This window comes from Talpa occidentalis, unplaced genomic scaffold, assembly GCF_014898055.3.
Source record: "Talpa occidentalis isolate TD23 unplaced genomic scaffold, MPIMG_talOcc4v2.1 talOcc4.17, whole genome shotgun sequence".
Classification (NCBI taxonomy): Eukaryota; Metazoa; Chordata; class Mammalia; order Eulipotyphla; family Talpidae; genus Talpa; species Talpa occidentalis.
In genome coordinates, this window is record NW_023601754.1 from 42,631,814 (window position 1) to 42,647,780 (window position 15,967).

General features: G+C 60.8%; 1 protein-coding gene across 1 annotated transcript in view; it reads right to left on the bottom strand.

Annotated features, from left to right (window-relative positions):
• Positions 1-242: 242 nt before the first annotated feature.
• Positions 243-15,967, bottom strand: part of LOC119249372 (ETS domain-containing transcription factor ERF-like) — a 35,569-nt gene continuing 19,844 nt past the window's right edge. Inside the window, 5 exon segments of the mRNA XM_054697211.1 lie at positions 243-923; positions 926-1,108; positions 1,510-1,627; positions 1,742-1,937; positions 2,272-2,506. Of these exon segments, the coding sequence (XP_054553186.1) occupies positions 661-923; positions 926-1,108; positions 1,510-1,627; positions 1,742-1,937; positions 2,272-2,506 (995 nt within the window). The 3' untranslated portion in view covers positions 243-660.

Here is a 15,967-nt window from a genome sequence, read left to right on the forward strand (position 1 = left end):
TCCTGGGCGCCCCACCGTCTCCCTCTGCGCCTCCCACCCTTCTCTTAGTTGTTCATTCAGCCGTTCCCGTGTCTCAGCGGTTACTCCCCAGGCACCCACACCCTCCCCCAAGTCCCCCCCACCTGCCTGTCACCCACACGCTGGGCACCCCACTTCTCACACTTCCATTCTCCTTTTATTTTTGTAGTAAACTCTCTGGAGGTGGCTACCAGGGGTCATGGGGAGCTGGTGGGGGGCCCTCCTGGGTGGGGGCTGGGGGCGGGGTTATTGCTCTGAGCTCCCTGTCCCCAGGGGGCCTGGATGGGCAGGTGTCAGGACTGGGGCCACACAAACACACAGGTTACAGCACAGGGGTGGGGGAGGCTGGGCGCCGTATTGCACTTTGGGAGTGGGGCCAGGTGGGGACCCCACTCCAACTGGAACTTGGGGAGGAGGCTGGAGGCCATCACGTTCCCTCCCTCCTCTGGAAGGGGAGATGAGACCCCCATTCTGGGATTGGGGAAGAAGGGGACTGGGCCACCATGTACCCGGCCCTGGGTGGGTGCCAAGGGCCACTCCCGGCCTGGGGCAGGACACTGGGGGAAGACCAGATGACAGAAGAGGTTGCACAGGTGGCTGCCCCGGTCCCCGCCTTGGCAGAATCCAGCACCCTAGACCAACTCAGCTGCCGACCCCCGCTTTGCCAGCCTTGGCCTTGGGGGGCACGGGGAGGCCCTCGTCGCCCTCGCTGTCAGAGCTGCAGCCGCTGACGTCGGTGATCTCCAGCTCTGAGTCGCTGTCGTCCTTCCCGCCCAGCGCGGCCTCTGGACCCCCAGCCCCCGGCAGGGCCAGGCGGGGGGCCGTGGCCAAGCCTGAAGGGCGCTCAGGGCCCAGGCCCTCCCCAGTCGCAGTGAGGAGGGGCGCAGCTGTGGGACTTCCCCCGCCCCTGCCGTGGGCAGGTGGCCCAGGGAACTGGCCAGAGGGTTGGGGTAGAAGTGCGGGGGGTACAGAGAAGGGGGCAGCTTGGGGAAGGGGCCAGTGAGGTAGGGGTTAAAGTTCCAGGGGTACTCTGGGAAGGCGCGGCCATACGGACCCAGCAGGCCAGGGGGCTTGGAATAGCCGGTGGCACCTGGCAGGGGACAGGGGTGGGTCAGCGGGGGCTGCTCCTCCCTGTTGGGACTGCCTCTCTAGGGCACAGTAAAGGGGACCCCCTCGCTTCTATATCCTAACCCATCCCTCCATTGTCCCAACCCCCCTCCCCTGCTTCTCCCCCACTATCTCCCCCACTTGTCTCCATTCCTTTAGCACCTCGGGAAACCTTTCTCCCGGTCTCCCTCTCCAGTTTCCCTCCTCCCCACGCCTTGCCCCGCGTGTCTCTGGCTTTTAAACACCCCCGCGCACACATGCACATGGTACCGTGCCCCAGCCTCCTCCCGGCGCCCCGTCCCTCCCTGTATATGCTCATCTCCTTCACTCAAATAACACAGGCAGCAGCCCCCCTCCCAGCGTCCCTGGACCCCAGCTCCTTACCAGAGCCCAGGAATGGGAAAGGGCTGTCCAGTCGCAGTTTGTCTGTCTCAGGGGTGAACAGAGGCGCCCTGGCCCCCGGCTCTCCCAGGCGTGGGGCAGAGAACAGGGTCTGCAGGGTCTGGAGAGGGAGGGGAGGGAGGGGTGCAGCTCAGACTGGCTGCCCCCACTCCAAGGGTTCATGGCAGGGTGGTCCCAAATTCCCCAGTTCTGGGACCCCAGTATCCTGACTCACCTCGGGGGTGAGGGGAGGAGCATCTGGCCCAGGGGCCCCCCCAAAGGGACCAGGGGTCAGCAAGAGCGGGGAGCCGGTGGTGGCTGCTGCCACATCCAACAATGGGTAATTGACAAGCACGACTTTGCTGAAGTTGAACTTGTAGGTGAACCTCTTCCCTTTGGTCTTGTGGAGAATCCGCTTGTTGTAGTAGTAGCTGTGGAGAGAGGGGGGGTAAATGAGGGGATGCTGGGGAGCCCCTGGCGGGCTCCTGATCAGGCTCTGTGCCAGGTGTGGGGCACAGAGCAAACAGTTTGGGGGAGCCGAGGTCAGGTCCCTTGACCAAGGTCACAGGGCAAGGAAGGGGTGAGAGGAGGGCTGGGGTCCCGGCTAGCGGGGGCTCAAAGCCGGGGTGCCGATCCTTCCACCTGGCCTCCCTTCCCTCACAGTAATTGTAGCAGCTGCAGTGCAGGGTCCTGCCCCAGGGGGCGGCCCTGGGGACAGTGAGGGGAGAAGGGGCAAGGTGGGGTCAGGCCCCAGTCCCTCCTCACCGCAGGGCCCGGCTCAGCTTGTCATAATTCATGTGGGGCTTGCACTTGCGGATGCCCCAGAGCCGAGCCACCTCGTCAGGGTCCTTGATGACGAACTCCCCGTAGTCCCCCTGCCAGGCGATGACACCCTGGTATTCCTCCTTCTGCAGCAGCTCCAGGATAAAGTGCCACAGCTGGATCTGCCTGGAGCCCGGGGACGACTCGGGCTTGTAGGCCCAATCCGGGAAGGCAAACCCTGGGGACGGAGGCAGGGGGCAGCCTGGGTCAGGACGCCAAGGCGGGGGCTCTGGGTCCTGCCTCTACTCCCAGTCTCCCGGGAGCAGCCTCCCAGCCTCAAGCATCTTTGGGTTCCTGGTTCCCATTTCCTTAGCGTTTTTGGTGTCTAGTCCCCAATAGTGGGAGAGAACTCAGGTACCTAGAAACTGGGGATTGGCACTTACAGCCCCAGTCCCTTCCTGGCACAGCTCTCCCAGGTTCTGGCCCTGGGGTAAAGGGTGGCAGGGCCTCTTGCATCCTCAACTATGGGGAAGAGCTAAGAGGGGGCAGCTTGCAGGGATGGGCACCCCCCAACATTTACCCTCCCCCCATCTGGTCTCTCCTGCATCTGATACTGGCTGTGATCCTCCTCCCTGTTTCCTGCCCCCTGCTCCATCTTCCCAAAGTCCCCCACTGATACCTCCCACACACGCACATCCCAGTGGACCTGTGTGCCCATGTGTCCCTGCCCCTGCCCATGTATTTATGTCTGTCACACCATGTGTCCCTTGCATGCACCTCACGTATGTCTAAGACCAGGGTGTCTGCAGCCACCCACTCACCCACTGGGGGCACCCAGCCGCACCGGGAGACCCAGCTACACCAGCATGCCTCACCCTGCTGGGGCACAGCACAGTGGGCAGCGCCCCATGCACATACGCCAGACGCCACCCTGCACCCCCACCCTGACAGTCACACACCTCCTTGGGCCCTCAGAACAGGGACCCACCAACTGCACACCCATGACGAGACACGCAGGACCCCAAGGGCTCCGAGAACACACAGCGTGATGGAGATGGTGAGAGCCGAGTGGAGACGCAGGTGACAGGCACATCAGATGACACCGTGACAGCAGAACAATCTCCCTGACCCACACCCATGGCACCCACGGGTCCACTCTCCAAGCAACCATGGCTCAGGTGGGTGTCTTGCACCCACCATGCAAACACACCCAGCAGCTGGTGGTGAGGGGAGGCGAGCCGCCCGGTCTTGCCTCCCCTCTGGAAGACCCCGGGCTCAGCTTTGTGCGCACTCATGCCACAGCCGGTCCTGGCCCCTCCGCAGAGACCCCAGACCCAGGCAGGAAGACAGGAGGCAGATTTCACCTCCTGCACCCTCCACCCCCAGTAAGAACTGAGAGCCCGCCAGAATGGGGGAGGCTGGGGAGGGCCTGAGGCTGAGCTGGAGGCACCAGTGTCCCCTGACTGTGGCCCCAGGGCAGTTCCTCCCCCTTTCTGGTTAAACAGAATTTCAGGGTGAGCGGCAAGGAGGAACAGCATCCCTTCCAGGCTGCTGGTATGAAAGCGGGTGCGAATGCCCCCCGGCCTGAGAGCTGGGGCAGGCCAGACAGCGTCCCCCCACTAAGGCCCTCCATTTCGAGTCTTTCTCATCTTCTCATCTCACATGACAGGTTCCATCAACCCGTGAGCCCCGGCCCATCCCACACCCAGAATGCATCCTCGCGGGGCCAGCAAACCTGTCAGACACACCCACACGTCCCTAACATGACAACAGACAATGGGCACACACGGGCAGACGCACAGCCCTGTGGGGAACCACACCTGCCCCCGATGCACATCCTCACGTGTGGACCCACTGAGACAGACACTCACTGGAAAGGCCCCGCAACCTCAGCAGACACAGGCTGTGACACTGTCCTCAGTGACAGATGCAAAAAGCCCGTGCCACATGGGACCCGGGAGCCCCAGATGCACCCAGACATCCGTTCTGAATGCCACACACCACTCCACAGACTCACCCCCTGAGACAGCTACACGGCTGGGGAGCTGGCAGACAGCACCCCAGTCCTAAAATGCAGATGTGAGCCACTTCCCCAGGAATCACAACAGGCTCAGTCCAGGGACACTCGGGCCACCTCCGAAGTGCACCGAGAAGCAGACACTCAGACAAAGACAGATGGACGGATGCCGGGCGGGCACACACACTCCCAGGTCACCTGTTCTTCCAGAGGCGCCGCAGAGTGACAGGGGCACGCCCCAGGCACATGCACACACACTGCCCATCTGCGGGTGTGTAACTCAGACTGGATGTGTGTCCGAGCCAGTCTTAATGCCCACATCCCAGCTCTGAGCGTCCACTTCCGAGCCAGCTGTCCTCTCTCCCAGGGCTCCGCCTGGCTGGGCCGTCCTGCCTGCGCATTTGTCCACCGGCGCCCCACCTAGCCCCACCGCTGTCCCCGACCTGCCCTGTACACCTAGGACAGTCTCCCTGCTTCCCTTGGCCCCAAGTCCTGGGGGGGAGCAGGCTGAGACCCCAGGGCCTCAGGCCCCAGCTCCTTGTCCCTCTCCAGCCTCCATACCTCACCCACCCACCCAGAAACCCTCCTGTCCCAGCAGGCAGGGGCAGGGACATGTGGCTGGGAAGTTTTTAGCCAAGTTTCTTTTTTATTAAAGGGTGGTAGTCACGGGACTGTGACAGAGCAGAGAGGTGGAGGAAGGACAGTGAGACACACACACAGACAGAGATGCAGAAAGGAGGGGGATGCTGGCTGGACAGGCCTGCGGGCTGGGGACGGGGCTTCCGGGCCAGTTACCAGGGGTCCAGAGAGCCGGCAGGGCGGGCGGGGCGAAGAGAAGGTCGGAGACGCAGCTACAGTCCATGGCGGCGGAGCCGGCCCTGCAGAGAGGCCAGACAGATACAGGGGACAAGACAGGGCAGGGCAGGCAGGGAGAGACAGACAGGGGTCAGCGGGGTGCCCCCCCAGGCCCCACCACCCTCCCCCTCCCAGCGGCTGCCTCCTCCCAGCTCAAGCCCCTCGCAGCAGCAGATCCCAGCTCCGCTGGTCCCTCTCCCACTTGTCTGTGTCTGTTCCCTCCCGGCCGCCTCCCCTCCGCGGCCAGCCCATACGCCCAGAGGCTCGCCACCAGCCACCGCCGCCACCCCACCGATGGCTCCCAGCCTCCCGCGGCTCCTGCTCCTCCCTGGCTCGCTCACTCACACTTGCTGGCTCTCGCCACCCGCCCGTCCCCTGCACCATCTCTGCCGCTGTCTCTGTTCCTCCTCTCCCCTGACCTCACTGTCCGACTCTGCATCTCTGGGTCTCTCTCTGTCCCTCTCTGGTTGCCTCAGATTTATCCTGCTCCCAAGCCGGCCCCCACCCTGCCCACCCAGCTGACCCCGGGCTGGCTCATCCCTTTGGCACTGCAGCAGCCCTGCGCTCCCTCTCATCCGGCGCCCCAGACCCCTGCAACCCGGCCAGGGGGCCACAGCCAGCGCCCACCGGCACAGCCCCTGCCCCCTCTGCGCTCCGCTCCATGCACCCCACAGAGCAGCCCCCAGTGCCACGCACAACACCCCTTTCCTGTCTCTCCTGCTGTCACCCCTCAGACCCCAGCCACAGGAACCTGCCTCCCTCTCAGGCACCCATTTCCCCTTAGGCTGCCCCCAGACAGCCTCCCTTGGATCACCCTTTTCCCTTGGATCTGCCTCCTCTCAGATAGGACCCCTCTGATCCCCACATCCCTCAGACTCCGCTCTCCTGGGGTACCTCATCCCCCTAAGACACTCCATCCTCTCTTCACCCCTTTCTGACAGCTCGGCCCCCTCAGGTACCCCAAGACTCCAGATACCCACACCCTGAGACAGAAGCTCCTCTCAGCCCCCCATCCAGACACGCCATCCCTTGGACCCCTCCCCTCAGACACTGGAGCCCCTCACCATTCCACCTTTCAGACCCTACTCCCTGAGAGAGCACTTTCCTATCTCCCACCTCTAGACACACCCCCTCATTACCAGCTCTCAAACAGGCCATCCTCCAAGACCCCCTGCTCCCCAAATCCTACATACCCCTCAGAAAACTACAGAGACTCTGTGTCCTCATAAATACCACCTCACCCCTCAGACAAGACCCGTCAGAGACCCATCTCCCTCAGACTGTCTGGTCTGACGAACACCCAGTCACCCCAACCTGAGGTGGTCTCCACACCCCCAGCACCCAGGCTCCTCCTCTGCCTTCTGAGGTCTCCTCAACTTTCTGTGTACCCCTCCTGTCTCTCCCCACTCGTCTCTCCTTTCCCTTCTCCGGCTCCTTCCACCATCTCTTTTCCATTTTCCTGGTCTCCAGTCAACCTGGGGTGTCTCTCTTCCCATCATCCCCCACCCATCTCCATCCGGCTCGCTCCCCACCTCTGCGGCCCTCTTGGGGTCTCTCTCTCTCTCCCTCAGTCACTCAGCCCTTTTCCTATTTCTCTGTCTCCCGGTCCCCCCAGCCCTTCTCCAGCCTCTCTCACTCCCTCCCAGTCTCCCCATTTCTCAGTCTCTCTCCACCATCTGCCTCTGTCTCTCCCCGCTTCCCTCGAGTGATCTCTCTGAGTCTCCCATCTCTGTGTCTCTGCCCCCACCAGCCCCTCTGGGTCTCCTCTTCCCGCGTCTCCCATCTCTGCCCTGATCTCTCTGTCTCGCCTCCCCGCACCTCTCCGGGTGCACTCTCTCCCACCTCCCCTCTCTCTGCCTCACTGGGTTCCCCCTCCCTCCTTCCTCCCCCCACCCCGCCCCACCCCCTATGGCCCCTCTCATTTCCGTGTTGGTTTTGATTTCTCTTCCCGACGCTTTCAACTCCCCGCCGCCTCCTCCGGACACGTTATAACGAGGAGCCGTGGGATCGGCGCTCCGGGCCCTGCTCCCACGCTCCCCCCACCCCGCCGTCTCTCCACCCATCTCTGCCATCTCGCGCGGTCTCTGCCTGCCACTCCCTCGTCTCTGTCCCCCTCCCCTGTCAGCCCCACAGGGACTGGGTCCCAGTCCCTCCTGTCCTGTCCCCCGTCTGTGTTTCTGCCCCCGCTGCCCGGCCCTGGGCTGTGGCTCTGGGTCCCCGTCCCCGTCTCTGCGCCCCGGGTCTCTGGGTCTCCACTCTGCTCTGTGCTGAAGTCTCTGGGTCTCCCTGCCTCCGCGTCTCACCTCCCCACACCCCGGTCTATCTCCTCGTCTCTGTCTCTGTCTCCACGTCTCTGTTTCAGTCCCAGGGACCTCTCCTGGGGCTCCTTTGATCTTGCCCTGCCCCTGGCGCCCCCCTGGCCCCATTGATCGATGATCGACCCATGAAGGGAGCGGGACCTGCGGCCCGGGCTGCGGGGCCGGGCAGGGGCCTGGCAGGACAGCCAGGCGGACAGCCAGACAGCCCTAGCCCCATGGCCGTGGCTGCGGAGGGGGAGCTGCAGCAACCCCGCCCCTCCCCGCCGGCCGAGCGGTGCGGATGGGGACTCCGGGCAAGCTTTAATTTTTAATTTTATTTTGCTTCCTCTACCCCCCCACCCCCCATCTCCACCGCCCGCAGCCATGGCACTGACTCTGTGTGTGTGTGTGTGTGTGTGTGTGTGTGCGCGCGCGCGCACGTGCATGCGTGTACGCACAGCAGTGTGGAGAAGGGCCGGGCAGGCTAGAGGCTGCCTCCCTCCTCTCCTTGCCAAGCAGTTACACACACCCACACCAACCCAGGCACACACACCACAGTCACAGTCACAGACACAGGTCAAAGCGCACACGCCACCCCTGCCATGCACAACACACAGCACAGGTGCAAATGGCAGCAAAACCTATTCACCAAAACTGCCAACCAGCAGACATCACACAGACCCACAGGGCAACCCAGGCACACCAACTGCCATGTCACACACCACACAGAGATGTGCACGTCACTCGGCTGTCACACACACATGCACATGGGCACGGCTCTTCACACCAAAACAGACACACAATGAGCAGGAGGCACACACAAGACACCCCAGTTCAGTTCCATGCAGAAACAAAGACACACAATCACACATCATAGACAGACACACACTAACACAGACACATCATCACACCAAGGCTCACGGTCAAACGCAAACACACAAGCGCACAGTGACGCAATGCTCACAGACACAGGGACACACCCAGGCACACACAGCAGCACAGCCGTGCTAGTCACACACCAGGGACACAAAGGCGCACAGTCAAGCACCAGAGACCCTGTGCGCACACGTGCTCGTCCTGCATGGAGACACACCAACACAGGCAAGCAGCCGCCAGACGGCAAACACGGGGACACACATACACCACGGCGGCGATCGGACTGCTGGCAACTGGGAGAGAGGCTGGCTCCGGGGGTGGACACCATCTCTTTAGCTGTGACTTCTCTAACGCATGTGCGTGTGTGTGCCTGTGTGTCTGTGTCTGTGCACGGACCTGGCCTGCTCTGCAGCTGTCTCTCTAGAGGCAGGTCTCCGGCCTCTCAGGTCCCCTCTCACTGAGGGCCTTGGTTGCTCCATCTCCAAATACCTCCATCTCTGAGCCTCTCTGCTTCCGGTCTCTGTCTCTGGGCATCTCTGTGTCTCTCCGTCTCTGTCCCTGTCTATCTCTGAGTCTCTCTTCGCCTGTCTCCTCACCCCCATCACCCTGGCCCCTTGGGCTGGGGTTTAACCAGTTGTTTTGATTTCTCTAAGCTGTGCCGGCCGCCTCGGGAGCTGCCTCAGGCCTCACAACCCACCCCCAGCCCCTTCATCCCTCATCCAGCACCCCCCACCTCCCCTTAACACAATCTGCACAAGTGGAATGAAAATTGATTTTTTTTTTAAATTTCATATCTTCTCCGGGGCTCTGTCTAAAGAGGAGAGAGACGCGGTCCAAGACCCTTCTCCCGCCATCGCCCCCTGCCCCCCCACACACAACATGCACACACATCCCTCCTGGACACACACACACCCTGTCCCATCTGGGCACCCATACTGGCTACCTGCCGCCTCATACAGGCACACCTGTCCAGACAGGTCACTGGCCACACACCCAGACCCAGGGGCCATCCCACCGTGGCCACCCAGGAGGCCCCGTGGCTGTCCCAGGGTCGGGAAGGTGACAGGAGCTTTCCTGCCTGGGCTTGCCCCGGAACCCCAACCCCTGAGGCCAGCCCCACTCCCACCCCCCACCTGCATCTACCCAGTGCTCTGACCAACCAGGAGAGGAGCATCCGAGCCTAGGGCCTCATAGGGGCGCACACACACACACACACACACACACACACACACACACACCATCACCCATGACACAAAGACCTACAACACCTGCGTCAACACGCATGTCAACATGGACAGCCCCACACGCCTCTGTGCACTCGTTCAAGTGGCACCCATGAGCCGTCCAACAGCCACACACGACCACAACCACGCCGTCTTCAGCACGCGTGAGGGCTGCCACACAGGACCGGCCACTGAATTGCTAGGCACTGACACTACTCAGCCGGCCTGTCGGACACTCAGCTCCCCCAAACAGCTGCACACTCACATGTGTACATGCGCCTCTGTTCAGAGACGGCTCAGAGACACAGACGAGCCCGAACACCACCTGTGCCCACGGCTCTCGGCCAGTCCTGCGCGCAGACCTGCGGGGTCTGGGACCAGGACCCTCTCAGCGGCTCCCTTGGGTGTCGCCCACACCCCACTCACCAGCCGGCTCCTGGGCCCCTGGGGGACCTGGCTTGCCCCTCCACCCGTCCCCCTTGGACCAAGCTTGCTGGTCTCCTCACCCTCGGGAACAAGTCCTGTCGGGTCACGCAGCCTCACCTGAATGGCACCTGGACGTGGAAACACCAGGGACTGCCCAACGCGGGAGTCCTGGACAGTCACATGCCAGTCACACAGACGTGCTCACACTCACTCGTGTGGACTTTCTCCATCCCGTGGTCTCACGTGCCCACGTTTAGTCACCTGTGCCCAGGAACACACACTGCTCACACACCCACGTCACCCAACACAGAACACAGTCACACCACACACATACACACGCATATACACACACAGAGGAACCTCTGAGGCTACACCGTGAGACAGACAGAGGGACAGTTGGGCAGACAGAGGGGGTGTCAGCTTCTCAGTGTACAGGTGTGTTTGCAATTCCAGGTCTGGGGTGGTGGGAGGCACCAAGCTGGGGAGGGGACACAAAACCTCACAGCACCCTCTCTCTGTCTCTGTCTCTGGGGTGTCTCCAGGTCTCTGTCTCTCTCCCCTGTCTCTCTCTCCGAGTTCCAGTCTCAGCACGGATGTCCCTGGGGCTGCGGCCAGCATGCGGAACCATGTCAGTGGGGGGGTGGCGAGGGAGCCTCTCTGGGGAGGTGGGAGCCGCAGTGCCACGCACCCCGCCTACCAAGCAGCACGGGGGAGGGGAGAGGGAGGGCCCAAGCGCAACCGCGGATGCGGACCCAGAGCCAGGCTGCGGGAGGAGGCCCGCCCCTCCCCTCCGCTAGACACCCAGAGAGGTGGAGGAAGCACAGGGGCTGGGGTGGGGGGACAGAAGCTGGGGGGGCAGGAGAGACAAAGCCAGGAGAGAGGAGAGATAACACAGAGAGGGAAAGAGACAGAGAGGAGAGTGAGTCAGATGGGGAACAGAGGGTGAGAGAGGGGACCCACAGAGGGATAGATTAGAAGAGAGAGGATGGAGAGACAGACAGGGCAGGAAAGAGACAGCATCCCACAAAAAGAAGGGGAGCCAGACCCCAAGAGACAGAGACCGACACAGAGCAGGAGGTCCAAGTTAGGGAAAGACAGAAAGGGGGAGTGAATGAGAGGCTCTGGCAAAATAGATTAGAGAGCTGGAGGTCACAGGCAGAGAGCTGCTGGGAGGAGACCCCAGGTCAGCCAGGAGGGAGAGGAGGGGGCAGAGATGCGGAAAATTGAGGGATTAGGGCAGAGCAAAGGAGTGGAGGAGGGAGAGCCACAGGGCCAGGCAGAGCAGGGAAAGGTGTGAGTCAGGTGTGCACATCTCAAGTGTGGGTTCGTGGCCACTGAACGCACACCTGGACCCTTTCGTAGTCCTGGGGAGTCGGTGTCCCCCCGGGGCCTGACCAGCACTGGCTGCTGCCCCAACTCCTCCCCACCTCCACCTAGTCCCCAATCCATCTCCTGCTCACCCTGAACCCTACCTCTGCCAAATGCCAAGGGATCCTCTATTCCAGCTCCTTCCAGTGTGACCCTGCTCCCCAGCCCTGCCTGACCTCCCGGGCTGGGCATTTTAGCCCGTTTCCATGTGAGCGTGACCAACACAGGGGGAAACAATTCCTATTGGGTGGTGCTGGAGGAACAGAAAACTGGAGGCAGTGCGGCCAGTCCATCCAGGGAGTCAAGACAGAGAGAACCCTCCAGGCCATGCTCAGGGTTGAGGGTCCACATGCGCCGTTCATGGGGCTGGGCACCAAGTACATGCTCAGGAAATACGGTCTAAGTGGAACTCAGGTGAGACACAGCAGGGCAGGGAAACAGACACGGTGAGTCAAGGAATAGACAGAGCTGAAGGGACTGAGACAGAAGATAGGCAGGAAGACCTGGGCTGAAGAGGCACTGAGATGCGGGGCAGGGGGTGGGGGGAAGGCATACAGGGACAGAGCAGAGAACCGGGGGACAGACGGATGGGGTACTGACACACGGAACCAGAAAGGAACAGGGAATTAGACAAGGGAGGAGGGACACAAATGGGGGGAAGCAGGTGGCTGAGGATCAGAGAAAATGAGGAACAGAGAAAGGGGTCAGAGACCCAGGCAGCCAAATAGGAGGGCAAAGAGGGACAGAGGCCGAGGCCGGGAGGGAGAGACAGGAACGGGAAGCAGGAGGCAGAGGCAGGCCTCGGCGGTGCTCGGGGCCAGGTGCAGGCTTGAGCTGACTGGAGCTGGGTGCCTGGTGTCCCACAAGAGCCAGAGAAGGGCCAGGGTCCATTCAGGCTGGGGGAAGCTCGGGGCTCCAGGGGCATCAGGCGCGGTGCTAATTCAGCGCCATCGATCAGACGGGATGAGAGCAATAAATTATTGTGACAAGATGCAATCCTGGCCCGCGCACTGCCGCCGAGGCGGATCGATCCCTGTCCCCAGCCCCACACCGGGTCCTGTGCCCAGGCCTCGGTCGGGACGCCTCTGCCCACCTCTCTCTCCATTCCCCCGCCACACACACTCTCTCAGCCAGCCAGGCAGGGAGGCGGCTCTTGGAAAGAGACAGGAGCATAGTACTCACGGAGGGAGATGGGCCCCTATCTGCCAGGATCTCTCACTTCGCTCAGCACCCCATCCTCACCACGAACCGGGCGGGTCCAACTGCGTGACACCCATTTCACAGATGTGGAAACTGAGGCTCAGACAAAGAGAGTGACTTGGCCACAGAACCACAGGGGTGAGAGGTGAACCTGACCTCAAATGCAGGCCGGTATGGCTTCAAGCTCCCTAATATTTTCACTGTCAGAGGAGAGAACAAGAGACAGAGACAGAAGAGGAGACCAGAGAGACAATGAGACAGAAACAGAGAGCTCAGGGCACAGAGGAGTGGACAAAATCAGATCAGAGAGCTATCAAGAGATATGAAGAGATACAGAGACATCAAGAGAGATGGAAATGGAGAACAAAGAGACAGGAACAAGGAAGAAACAGAGAAAGAGAGACGGAGGACTCAGCTTCAGAGACAGGCATGGGGGAGATGGGCGGATGGACGAGGGAGGGGAAGTAAAGGGAGAGTGGGCAGACAGGAAACTGGAACTTGGAGACAGGTAAGTGTGGAGATGAGTAATTCTGGGGACCGAGGCATGTCAGGGAGACTGGTATTGTTGGCAGAGGCTGCACTGGCTCCCCAAGGCTTGCGGGACAGGTGAGGGTAAGGATGAGGAGGTCAAGGGTGAGCCCTGGAGTCAGCACCGGCAGGAACAGTGTGCTCACAGGGAGGTGGGGCAGGCCAGCGCAGGGAGGCGTGGAGGGAGAGAATGGGAGGTGCAGGTGCTGGAGAACTGGCAGGAAATGTGTTGCCAACGTAACTAGGTGGACATGTGTGTCCAGGAACAAGGCGGTCACCTGACAGCAGGTGTTAGCAGCAGACACCGGGCAGCCCCTGAAGTCAGTGGCCTCAATTTGACTCTGTCTCCAACAGCTACCAGCTGAGACCCCAGAGTGATCACTCCACTTCTCTGACTCAGTTTCCTCCTCTATAAAATGGGGATAAGAGTAAGTCCCTGCTGCAGGAGAGCTCATCAGGAGTCGATGACACGACGGGTGTGGAGAACTAGGACGACGGCTGTCACGGAGGCGGGTTTAACTGACGGAGTGTAGCTGTCATCTTCGTCATCAGTATGTGTGGGGGAGGCACGCGCTGGGCCAAGAGACAGGTAGGGGACAGGTTATGAGCAGGTGCTACTCAGAGGGAAGAGCAGCAGCAGTGTGGCCCTTGTTAAGAAATGTAAAGTCTCAGGCTCCACCCCACAGGCCCTCCTGCAGCAGAAATCTCCCCTCCGGGCCAGCCCCCTGGTTCCTGATGCAGGATGGAACCCCAGGGATTCTGTACAATGCAGCGTGTGTGGATGGCGTGTTTAACAAGCGCCATGAGTGTCACGTAGGCCTCCCAAGAGTAGTGTCTCCAAGGAGATAGCTGGCTGGAGACACAGGCCATGAAAAGGGGTGGGTATTTCTAGAGGGAGGCAGGCTGGAGACAGGTTGGGTCGTACAGGTGTGGGGGACAGGTTGAGTGAGCAGGTAGTGAAGATGAGCACAGCTAGAGAATGGGGAGAGCACAGAATGTCTGCAAGGGCTGTGACAGGGATAAGGCGGCCGCAGGGGGGAGGAGGACAGAGGGAACCAGCTAGCTGTGGGGCAGGAGTGTGTCTAGCAGTAGGTGTTCCCTTGGGGGACAAGTTGGGAGGCCAGGTGAGGGCAGGGACCGACTTGAAGGATGTAAAGCAGACAGAGGTCAAGGAGGACCATGTGGGTGGGCATGTCTCAGGACCTGGCTGCTGATGGGATGAGTGACGAGTCCCTGAGCAGGTGATGCGATGCCTGAGGTAGACAGGTGAGGAAAGGGCAGGTGAGTGGGGATCTTGGTGTGACCTTGTGTGACAAGGAACAAGGGAGTGAGAGACACAGAAATTAGTTATGTGGGAAAAGAAGAGAAGCAGACAGAGAGTACCTGAGGGATAGGTGTGGGGAAACAGGTATACAGGTAAGGCAGGTACCAGTGGCCAAGGACAACTTCCCTGCCCAAATGTGTGTGTTGTGAGAGATCACGAGACAGAGACAGGCAGAGACAGAGAGGACAGTGAGGCGTCACATACAAGGCCAGCAGCCGTTGTTCCGGTGGGACAGGTGGGACTTTCAGAAGAGGGAAGGTACAGAGGAAACCAGGCTGGGGACCGCTGCATGGGTGATCAATCAGCTGGAGCTGGGGCCACGAGATGGGTGGGGTGATGTGTGTGCTGTCTGGGATGAGTTACCTGAAATGACAGGTGAGAAAGACAGGTGTGGGGGGGTGAGCCGGAAGTGTATTTATATAAAATGACATGAGAAGGCATGTGAGGGGGGGTATCTTCTCATGTGATATGTGTGTGGGAGGTGCTTCTGGAAGGACAGGTGTGAGGGTGGACAAGGATGGCATTGTAAGGGAAAGTGGGGGTGACTGAGAGAGGCATTTCCTGAGGCCAGATGAAGGAAGATGCACACGTGTGCGCTTATTTGTACAGGAAGGTGTCTGTATGTGTGTGTATGTGAATATGGCGGACGGGTCCTACCTGAGGGGAGGCAGAGTTGAAGGAATATGGGTGGACGACACCAGTGTAGTTGGAGCCTGAGGGTGTAGGTAGGTGATGCAGGTGTAGGGTCAGAAGGGGACAATGAAACATGAAATAAAACAGATGCAGGGATTCAGGTGGAGAGGGCTGATTTTGGAGAACAGGTGCGACCTGGAGGGGAAGGTAAGATGGGACACGCGTTATCTGAGAGATCTCCGGTATCTCTGGGAGTATGTTTCAGAGGAACGTGTTACCTGGAAGGGCAGGTGAGAGAGAAACAGGTGCAGAGGACAGATGTTACCTGCAGGGGACAGGTATAGGAGACAAATGTTACTTAGAGTCTAGATGTGGGAAACTGGAGGGAGGACACTGATGTGCAGGTGTGCTGCTTTAAAGATAGGTGAAAGGTATTACCTGAGCCCACAGGTGTGCGCAGGGTGACTCTCTGGGTTGGTCTGCTGTCTCAGATTCACTTGCGCCCCACTCCTCCCCTCCCTAGGGGGCAGTCCTGGTTCTCAGATCCCTCCCAGGGCTCTGGCCTGAGGCAGGGTAGGCAGTTAGCTCTGGGCCTGGGTCTGCCAGGCAGCCGGGCTCCTGAGGCTGCTTGGCGATGCGGAGCGCGTCTGGGCCTCGGCGGGCCGGCCGGGTGGGGGGAGCGGGAGGGGGGGCCGTTTAGCCGTGATAGATCCGCGCGCCGCTTGTCTCTTAATCTCCGGAGCGACCGATCGATTCGCTATTTCCCTTTGTTGCCAGAAAATTCGATCCTGGGCCTGGAATTAGGTCCCCGGCTTAATCTGAGCGGAAACCAGCGAGGGGGAGACAGAGACAGAGATGCTGGGAGAGAGAGAGACAGAGAGATAGCGAGACAGAGGGATGCAGAGACAGAGAGATACCGGAAAGAGAGATAGGCACAGAGATTCTGAGAGAT